General features: G+C 32.9%; 1 protein-coding gene across 1 annotated transcript; it reads left to right on the top strand.

Annotated features, from left to right (window-relative positions):
* Positions 1-140: 140 nt before the first annotated feature.
* Positions 141-9358, top strand: LOC132185907 (lupeol synthase). Its single transcript, XM_088518636.1, has 17 exons — positions 141-458; positions 4061-4432; positions 4538-4735; positions 4948-5032; positions 5168-5334; positions 5523-5711; positions 5888-6001; positions 6238-6357; positions 6442-6564; positions 6650-6748; positions 6903-6959; positions 7048-7094; positions 7185-7328; positions 7653-7830; positions 8115-8195; positions 8472-8555; positions 8994-9358. The coding sequence occupies exons 1-17, from the start codon at positions 264-266 to the stop codon at positions 9102-9104; spliced, it is 2364 nt and encodes a 787-aa protein (XP_088374762.1). The 5' UTR covers positions 141-263; the 3' UTR covers positions 9105-9358.
* The last annotated feature ends 1745 nt before the right edge of the window (positions 9359-11103 follow it).

Here is an 11103-nt window from a genome sequence, read left to right as displayed (position 1 = left end):
CTTGCATGCTCTCTCTGAGTCCCTGTCAATTCATGCTGACTTTTCCAATTGATAAGAAATCCATCCCATTGATTTATTTATTTTTTAGCCTTTTACAGTTTTTAATTGAAAAGAAATAAAGAGGCTCAAACATTTTCTGAAATTAAGGTTCACCATATTATTATTTATTACTGAGTTTGATACATAATTATTGTTGTTCCTGGCATTATATATATATATTGTCTGAGTAGTAGTAGTGTCGGTTATTTGTTAGAACATAAAGGATGTGGAAGTTGAAGATAGCCGAAGGAGGGCCAGGGCTGGTCACCGGAAACAATTTCATCGGCCGGCAACACTGGGAATTCGATCCTAATGCCGGCACTCCCGACGAACGTGCTCAAGTTGAGAAGGCCCGCCACGAGTTCAAGAAAAATCGGTTTTGGATGAAACAGAGCGCTGATCTTTTGATGAGGATGCAGGTTAATGCCTTTGCCTATATATATATCTTTGACGTCTCTTCTTTCTCATGTATATATATAAAGCATATTAAATATTAATTAAATTAATGATTAAATTTATTATTATTTATTGTTAACGAATAATAGTTTAATAGGAGAAATTTTGAATAATTAAATATTTTATCTGTTGGGTCTCACTTGTTCAAAAAGAATTTGAGATCATACATTACGTGATAAGAAAAAAATGTTAGAATATTAATTAAATAATTATATTTATTTTTGCCGATATATATATATATATCTCACTCTCTCTCCCTCTCCTCTTTTTTCTCATGTATATATATAAAAAGCATATTAAATATTAATTAAATTTATTGTTATTTATTGTTAACGAATAATAGTTTAACAGTAGAAATTTTGAATAATTAAATATTTTACAGGTTGGGTCTCACTTATTTAAAAAGAATTTGAGATCATACATTACATGATAAGAAAAAAATGTTAGAATATTAATTAAATAATTATATTTATTATTATTTGTTGTTAACTTAAGTTTTTGCGATGAATAATGGTTTAACATGATATTAGCTAAAGTAGAAATTTTGAATAATTAAATGTTGGGAAAACTTTACAAACGATCCTTGAACTATCAAAAGATTTGAAAAGATCCTTCAAATTTTAAAAACTCTCAATTTTACCTCTCGAACTTTTAATTTGATACAATCTACCCCCTCCTTTAATTTTTGACATTAACCCCTAACGGAAATGATTTAAAAGACCAAATTATCCTTCAACTTTCAATTTGTTTTTTTTTTTAAAGGTCTTCTTACCCACGGCCATGGGTAAGTAGACCCCGGTTGGGTCGCAACCAAACCCAGCCGTGGGTTAGGCCATGACCCACACTAGGTCGCGGTCGTGATCCCAGAGTGGGTCTACTTACCCGCGGCGGGTCTCTAGCCGAGACCTGCCGTGGTCACTAGTGGCCCACTTGGGTCACAAGGGTTGTGACCCAGTGTGGGTTCTTTTTTTTTTGTTTAATAACTTTATTTTTTTAATATTTAATTTTAAATTTTATAAAAAATTGAGAGGTATAAATGTTATTTTATCATTTTTAATATCCAGAAACTAATGGAATGAAATAGATTGTAACAAATTGAAAGTTCAGGAGGTGAAATTGAGAGGTTTATATACTATATTTTTATCCTACAACTATTTAACAATGTTGAAGTAGCAGTTCCAACCAACCTTTATTTATTTATTTATTAACAAAGAGTAATCCAAGGGTTTGTTGGGACTGCCACATCATTATTGTGAGATAAAAATATAATTTTTACCATTATATATATATATATATATACATAAAAGAGGATATGTTCTGTATTACAGCTCCATCCCGTTGTGTAATGCCCCGAGAAAAAATTAATTGATAATTGATTCCCCGACATGTCACCCCACTTCCATTTGGATGAAATCGGAACACACGTAAACATAGTGCTCTCATGAGAGAACATACAACAAAAGTCTTATTGCTTATCGTACAAGAAAAGAGTCAATATTCAAAACTTGTTAAAAAAATACCGTAGCAAAACTAAAAGTACCAAGTCATAAACATAGATAATATCTAGAGTTTCGGTTTAAAACTGAACATCAAGTCAAACGCAAAATATTACAAACCAAATCTAATAGTCATAAGGAAATCGATAGACAAAGATAACGATTATCCAAAACGAAAGAAATCCTCAATATCAAATACTACATATAATGAAATCTCAAGGATATACAACCCAACTGCGTACTACCATCCTCCATCATAGCTACCAACTATGATTCGGACTCAAAGATCATCCAAGTACATCCTCATGCTTGGTCGTCATACAATGCAATTATTCACATCTTTTGCATGCATGCATTTACAAAATCCACATATTTCAACTTTTCATTATTCATCAATCATTTCCCAAAAGTGGATTTCACATCCTTCTAAAATATATTTCGTGTAAGTTGTAAATATGCGCGTATCATACATAAAATAATCATCTCGTGTAAGAATTCAAATACCAAGTATCTATGTGATTTTTACTCACATTGGTCTTGGTTTTCCATCGAATAATCACTTGGACAGTCTCCAACTTCCAAATCTATGAAAGGATTTATTATTAGTCTCCAATCTAGATGGAAATACCCTTAAATCGAAATTATGGGCAAAATGCTCATTATATCTGATCATCAAACATTCGGTTAACCCCTCGATCATTCAGCCTTGATCGTTTGACATTCGAAAATCGCGCAAAATCTTCATTCTCTAAAAAGGTCCAAGCTTTACCTATTCTAACATGACCTAAGGCTCTTTTAAGACACTTAACACAGTTCTAAACCATAATAATACCTCAATGCATAACAAAATACGTCCATAACCATTAAGCGACTAGCCATCATTAATCACATGTTAAAACTTAAAACAACCCTACAATATTCAACCCAAAACCTAGATCTACACGTCAAGGTTGTCTAATCCACCAAAACAACATTAATAGAAGCTAATCATGTGAATAACAAGAAGATATGGCCGTACCTGCGGGCACACAAGATTAAGTTGAAGAAGGTAACTCCTTTGAAGAATAAACCACAAGAAAGCTCCTTCTCACTCTATACATCTCTCTCACTCATTCGCTCTAGGGCTCTCTTAGCTCAAAAGGGTGAAAATAGGGCTTAAGGGATGGACGGTCCTATTTAGAGCCTACCATGTGTGTCCAAAGAGATGAGGTGTCTTAAAATAAATTTCAGATATGTATTGAACGTTCGGAATCCAACATCGAACGTTCAGAATCCAACTTCGATCATTAGAGATTCAATTCGAGCATTCGCCATCGAGCGTTCAAGATCCAATGCGAATGTTTGTCATTGAGCATTTGATATCCAATTCGAATGTTTGAGAAACATAGGAAACTCTTAAAAGTCGAAAAACTCTACCTCTCCATACTTGGAATTAATTTCAACATTGACTCAATCAATAGTTTAAGAGGGGAGACATTGATAATGTGATGGTATTTTAGGGAATATTGTAATTTTAAAAAATAAATAAATTCAAATCCCATTTTCGTTTTCATCACAGAGGCCCTGATCAATTGTTTGGACCCATGAGAATTAGGCCCAAATTTAAGGCTGAGTGAAATAATCTCTCTCTCATCTGTTGTTATGTTTTTTAGGAAAACGTTTAGGGTACTATAGTTTTTACTATACTCATTTACAAACTAACATGACCATTCACATGATATTTACCATGTACGCCACCATATAATTAAATTAACAAGTCAAATTTTACAGGTAAATAAATTTATTGTTTAATGGCTAACATAATAAATGTAAGGGATTTGTAGAAAAATGAAGTACCCTTTCCAACACTCAAGTTTTTATGTAGACATTTAAATATTTACCATAATATCAATGATTAGAATAATTTTAGTACCAAGCTAAGGTCAGACCGTGTTATTAACCAGCAAAATGCTTCAATATTATGATCATATGGTTGTGATTTGTGTTAGAATCTAGAAAATTTCAATTGTGAGGATTTTTTACTTATTTTTCAGTCGAACATTTCTCTATTTGATATGGAAAACTCACAGCTTAGGAAGGAGAACCCATGTCCACCAATTCCAGCACCAGTGGAAGTGAAAGAAACAGAAGTCATAACAGAGGAAGCAGTGGTTACTACAATGAGAAGAGCATTGAGCTTTTATTCCTCCATTCAAGCCCATGATGGCCATTGGCCTGCTGAATCTGCTGGCCCTTTGTTTTTCCTGCAACCCTTTGTATGTTTTTTTCTCACCATTCTATATACAAATATATGTGCATCTTTATTCTTGTTTCTTAAATCTAACTTAATTTCATATTATTATGATATGCAGGTAATGGCACTATACATCACTGGAGGCCTCAATGCTATATTTTCACTAGCACACCAGAAGGAAATTATTCGATACTTGTATAATCATCAGGTTTTATTCTTTTATTCTTTTTCGAACATAAGTTTGTGTCTTTGAAGTCCTAGCTGGAAAACTAAAAAGTTGGCTAATTTTTAAACTTGTGTATTTGTTGGATAGAACGAAGATGGAGGTTGGGGCTTCCATATAGAGGGTCACAGCACAATGTTTGGGTCAGCATTGAGCTACATTGCCTTGAGAATACTTGGAGAGGGGCCTGAAGATGGTGAAGATGGGGCAATGGCTAGAGGCCGGAAATGGATCCTTGACCATGGTGGTTTAGTGGCTATTCCTTCATGGGGAAAGTTTTGGGTCACGGTATATATGACCATTTGAAAGTCGAAACCATTACCATATGTTGGTTTTGACAAATTAGCTAACAAAACACCTAATGAGAATGATGGAAGCATATTTACTTTCAACTGTAATATATAATCTTTAGCATATTGTGATTCATGAACTTGTGATGTAAAGTAGTCTCATTGAGTTATTTGTCAAGTGAAAACTCAAATGTCTCATCTCATGTGAAGGTACTGGGAGTGTATGAGTGGTCAGGCTGCAATCCACTACCCCCAGAGTTCTGGCTTCTTCCTAAAATCTTCCCCATGCATCCAGGTTTTTTCCACTCACGTACATCTTTTTGTTGGAAAGCACATAACAAGATATATATACTACTAAAGGTGTGTGTATCAAAGAGTTAGCCTTGGTGCATGTATCTAATACTCAAGGTGTTCGTTACATGAAATGCAGGCAAAATGTTATGCTATTGTCGTTTGGTTTACATGCCAATGTCTTATTTATATGGGAAGAGGTTTGTTGGTCCAATCACTGGATTGATTGAATCACTAAGACAAGAGTTATATAATGAGGCTTACCATCAAATTAACTGGAATAAAGCCCGGAATACAATTGCAAAGGTTTGTTGAATCTTAATCCTTCTGCATTTCTTTTTTTATCAGAAGCCTCTGCACAAGGTTTTTGCAAAAATGTGTTCAGCCAAGACAATATATCATTATCACCATACATATTCAAATTACACAAGCAATTGTGAAGATTCTTGGTGAAGTTAATTCATACATAAAACTCACCAATGTTGCTAATTTAGGAGGATCTCTACTATCCGCATTCCCTCATACAAGATATGCTATGGGGATTTCTTCACCATGTAGTCGAGCCTATCCTGAGCTATTGGCCATTTTCAATGATGAGAGAGAAAGCACTCAAAGCTGCAATTGGTCATGTGCATTATGAGGATGAGAACAGCAGATACCTTTGCATTGGAAGCGTTGAAAAGGTCAAAAACTAGTGTGCTAGGGTTGCAGATACAATCAATATATATATATATATATATATATATATATATATATATATATATATATATATATATATATATATATATATATATATATATTAAGTATTTGATATTTTCATCAATGAGCTGAATTTTCATGCATGGTTATTTTATTACAGGTACTATGTTTGATTGCCTGTTGGGCTGAAGATCCAAATGGGGAGGCATACAAGCTTCATCTAGGCAGGATTCCAGACAACTATTGGGTTGCTGAAGATGGCTTAAAAATTCAGGTTCTATATATTATCACCCCTTTCCTTTCATCTAGACTAAAGAAGGGAATAAATCAGAAAATAAAATGTTCTAACATGGTCTTATGTGGAACAAGAACAAACCAATTAATTATCACATCCAAAAACATATTGAAGCATTCACCCAAAAGTTAAGCCTGCAAAATCTTGGTCCATTTAAAATCAAATATTTTATTTTGAAATGTAGTAATAAATGATGCCTGGTTTATCTGATGTAGAGTTTCGGCTCTCAGATGTGGGATGCGGGCTTTGCTATTCAAGCAATTCTCTCTTGTAATCTAAATGAAGAGTATTGGCCAACCCTTCGTAAAGCACATGAATTTGTAAAGGCTTCACAGGTCAAAAATATATATATGATATACTCCTTACATTGTTTTTCCAATGATAATGTGCTTTAACATAATAATCATGTTATTTTCTAGGTCCTAGAAAACCCTTCTGGGGACTTCAAAGCTATGTATCGCCACATAAGCAAAGGAGCATGGACATTTTCCATGCAGGACCATGGCTGGCAAGTCTCTGACTGCACTGCTGAAGGGCTAAAGGTAATCACTCAACTCTATCAAAATAAATTACCAAAATTTGTTTCGAAGCAGAATCTGACATTTGGCAAAATCTTCTCTTTTGCAGGTTGCAATCTTGTTCTCACAAATGCCTCCGGACCTTGTTGGGGAGAAAATGGAGACACAACGATTTTATAATGCTGTGAATGTCATTCTTTCTCTACAAGTAACAAGTCAACCTTTCAAATTCTATTTTTGACTCAGTTAGAAATTAAGGATACATAAAATGTTGTTTGGTTTCACTTCTGAAACTTCATTATGATTAAGCTTTCCCAAATGCTTCACACGAATAATTGAAATTCTTTCAATTGCCACTTCAGAGTAATAATGGTGGCTTCCCAGCATGGGAGACTCAAAGAGCATATGCTTGGTTGGAGGTAACTTCTCAAAGCTTGACAATTAAAAATCTTCTTCTTTTATATTCCCTGCACTAGTTAACATAATTTTTTGTATCTAATTTCTCAGAAGTTCAACCCCACAGAGTTCTTTGAAGATACCCTTATTGAGAGAGAGTAAGAAATCTTCAACACACCAATGTATATATACAAGGGTTTTGCTCATATTTGCTTCCTAACAACAAGGTTGTGTCATGCACCTTATAGGTACGTAGAGTGCACTTCATCTGCAGTTCAAGCTCTGGTACTCTTTAGGAAGCTCTATCCCAAGCACCGGAGGATAGAGATAGACAGTAGCATTTCTAGGGGAATTCAATACATTGAAGACGTCCAAGAACTTGATGGGTCATGGTAATTTAGCTCTATATTAAATTTGGAGACAATGTTCAAAACTCAGAACATTTGCTTTAATATCAAGCTGAATCATGATCAATCAGTTGTCTCCATACACTTAGGATGATGGTGACAGTGAAAAGTAGTCATTGGTTTTTTTTTTATATATATATATATACGATATGATATAAAGGCTAATTTTCACTACGTACTAACTCATCAAGTTTTATTATAGTCACATCACATTCTACTAAATATCATTACTGTATAGGAATTGAATAGTTTAATAAATATTTTAACCTATATTAAGTATTATTGAAGGATAAAAGATCATTTTTACAGGTATGGTTATTGGGGGATTTGCTACACCTATGGTACATGGTTTGCTGTAGGGGCACTGGCAGCCTGTGGAAGAAGCTACAAAAATTGTCTTGCATTGCGCAAAGCTTGTGAATTTTTGCTATCAAAACAGCTACCTAATGGTGGTTGGGGAGAAAGTTACCTATCAAGCCAAAACAAGGTATGGAATAGATCATTTCAATTTGAATTTAGATTCTCGGGCAACAAATATAAGAAAGTTTTTACAGAGTTCATTTGTCCGAACAAGGAACGAGTTGCCCAAAACCTGTTCAGACAGATGGGTCCTATAAGAGCGAGTCCGAATTGCTAACAAGTGAGACAACAAGATTGTTGAGAATCTCTATCCAACTATAAATATGTATACTACCAAACCATATGAAAAATAAAAATAAAAAAATTGGAGAATGAAAAGAAAGAACTCAAGTTTGTTTCTTTGTGAAATAGGTTTGGACGAATATAGAAGGCAATCGTGCAAATTTAGTCCAAACCGCGTGGGCCTTGTTGTCCCTCATTGAGGCTGGGCAGGTCAGTACATCATTTTCTCTTCAAATAGTCAACTATTTGCACTGCACTATAACATAGCATTGTTAATGCTGCATAAGAAGACCAAAGAATGTAATAATATTTCGTTATAGAAAGAAAAAATATTACCAAAAAACTCTACATGCATGCATGCATATGAATAGAAAAATTAAGATCATTTACACAAATAAAGTCAAGAAGGTATGAAGCTTAGATATTCAACTTTTAGGAAATACAAACATACCCATATGTTGATTTTGAATGTTTTCACAACTTTAGGCCCAGATAGACCCAACACCAATTCATCATGGAGTAAGAGTATTAATCAATTCACAAATGGAAGATGGTGACTTCCCTCAACAGGTAATTCATGTCTATTTAGAATCCAACACATTTAGATAAGTTCACAAAGTTTTCCTACGGTCCATGCTATTAAATTAACATGTCTTTAAATTAGCAACGATTCTCACGTGCTTTTGAAAACGTGTCAATTTAATGAGTAATGATACTCTTCACACTGACGTATTTTAAATAGCTTTCATTTTCTTTAAATGACTTACCTGAAAAGCCACTTAAAACACTCAACTTTAGTTGGTGTAAATTGAATGTGATAAATAGGTGTGAAGAGTGGCATTTCTTTGAATCCAATTTGAAGGAAAATTTTGTCCATTTAAGTGTATGCAAGTTGGATTTTTCCTTCTTTTTTTTTTCCTTTTCTTCTTTATCAAAATCATTTTTTACTTATTAATTTATTTTTTTCAAGCATGGCATATATATATAATCGATGGCTATTGGCAACAGGAAATCACTGGAGTATTTATGAGAAACTGCACACTAAACTACTCATCATATAGAAACATTTTCCCGATATGGGCTCTTGGAGAATATCGGAAGCGAGTTCTATTTGCATGATAGCCTGAATGCATAAGCAAATGATTGCATGTTGAACTTCATGAGCCCAATTTAGCTTGAAAGAGAATGGTCTCTCCAATAATACATATGTATAACTTTCATGCAAGTTACCAAATAAATGCAGAAAATTCTATACTTGTTGAAAGATGTAAATTATGTCATAATTAGTTTGATGTGAGACAAACAGCAACTCAATCATGTAATGCAATATAATATATATTAATATATGTGAGTGTTGAATGTGCAATATCATTCAATATAAACCTTATAGTTTTTTTCAAGTTTTTCTCTTTTTGTTTCTCTTCTAGATTTTGCATGTGGACCATGTTGCATCAATATCTTTGCATATTCAATTTTCAAATAAAGCACCTATAACATAGTTACTTTTATTAAAGTATTAACTAAATAATTGAAATTATTTTTTTATCAATTTAAATATATAGATAAGTGGTGATTTACCATGATATTAGTGCTGAGGTACTTTTGAATTTGAATCTTAACTCTACAAATTAATTTTTCATTTCAATTAAAATAGTGTATGTTATCTTTTGAGATAAGTAGTGATTTGACACTTTCGATATTTTAAACTATGCCTTTTTTCCCCCAAAAAAAAAAAGTTTTTGTGTTCTCTTTTTCTCTTTGAGAGGTCATTCAGTTTATAAGACGCAAATAAGGAGGTAATTTTCTTTGAGGAAAAAAAGAAAAGCAAAATCAATCTCTGTGGCTACATGGATTTGCAATAAACTTCATGTGGTATGCAAAAATAACAAATAAGTCTTAACTATTAACTTATATATGTACAAAATCTTGGTGGATTCCGTTAGTGAGCCACGTTTTAGATCCAATTTTATAATGACATGCGTTACTCATAATGCACATGGCACCAACTTAGACCTGATTTTACACTTATTTGAAATATTTTCTTCTTCCACTCTATTTCAACTAAAAATCAATGATTTATACTACCAAATTATTTGTAAACTGCAATTAGAGATAAATAAATAACCCAACAAAACTTAATAATAAAACACACTTCTTCATTAAAGTACTCAGTAACTATCAAATACAATAAATCAAAAATCCATATATGTCTCTAAAATATATTCCCCCATGCAGCAGCATAGTCTGGGTCCATTAATATTTAAAAACTATAACTTCAATTGTCTCACATTCCAACTAATTAAAGAAAAGCAAACACTACAACACACTTATTGAAACCTCTAATTCTAATTAGACTCCAACAACTCCCTCCCACATTCAGCTACTTGAGTATCTAATCAACTCGAGGAACCACCTGCTAATTTTGAAAAATTTACAAGAAATAAGGATGAGCGTAGGTAATTAATGGGATTAGTAAGTTTAAACAAACTAATTAATATTTCATATTCCAAATTATTGTGAGCAAATAAAATTCCCATAGAAATATTTTTACAATAAATTTATCCAAGGTCACCGTTATGCCACAAAGACATCAAATATCACAAATCAGAGATATACTTGCAAAATGCTTGTAGCTTTAACTTTCCATGTAAAAACCCATCAAGAATATAGATAAATTATATTCGTAATAAACTTTGATAATAACCAATTCTCCAAATAAAAATCCATACAAGTATAGATCAACGGTTTTAAAAAGGGGTAATACTAAACACACTCCCACTTCTTCACACTCAATATCGCACTTCTTTAGGTGACTTTTAAAATCATCAATTAAATTACTGTTTAAAAAATATTAGGTTGGGAGAGGGGGCATGGCCATCTTCCTTGCCATAAGTTAGGAGAGTGTTTGGCAAACCCTTTTTCCCTTTGCTAATGTAGCTAACGTGGATTACTTAATATGAATAAAAAGTAAGAATGTTTTGTATGGAAAAGTGAAAAAATTTTGTTTATAGTGATTTTTTTATTTGAATAATAATAAAAAGTACTAAATGATGTGATATAAAAAATGAAACTATGAAAATGTTTTTATGTTAATTTTTTTGGGAAAAAAAAAGGCGTG

This window comes from Corylus avellana, chromosome 7 (genome assembly GCF_965113065.1).
Source record: "Corylus avellana chromosome 7, dhCorAvel1.hap1.2, whole genome shotgun sequence".
In the NCBI taxonomy this organism is placed as follows: domain Eukaryota; kingdom Viridiplantae; phylum Streptophyta; class Magnoliopsida; order Fagales; family Betulaceae; genus Corylus; species Corylus avellana.
The sequence above is the reverse complement of the archived record's forward strand: the minus strand, read 5'-3'. Positions and strand labels throughout refer to the sequence as shown.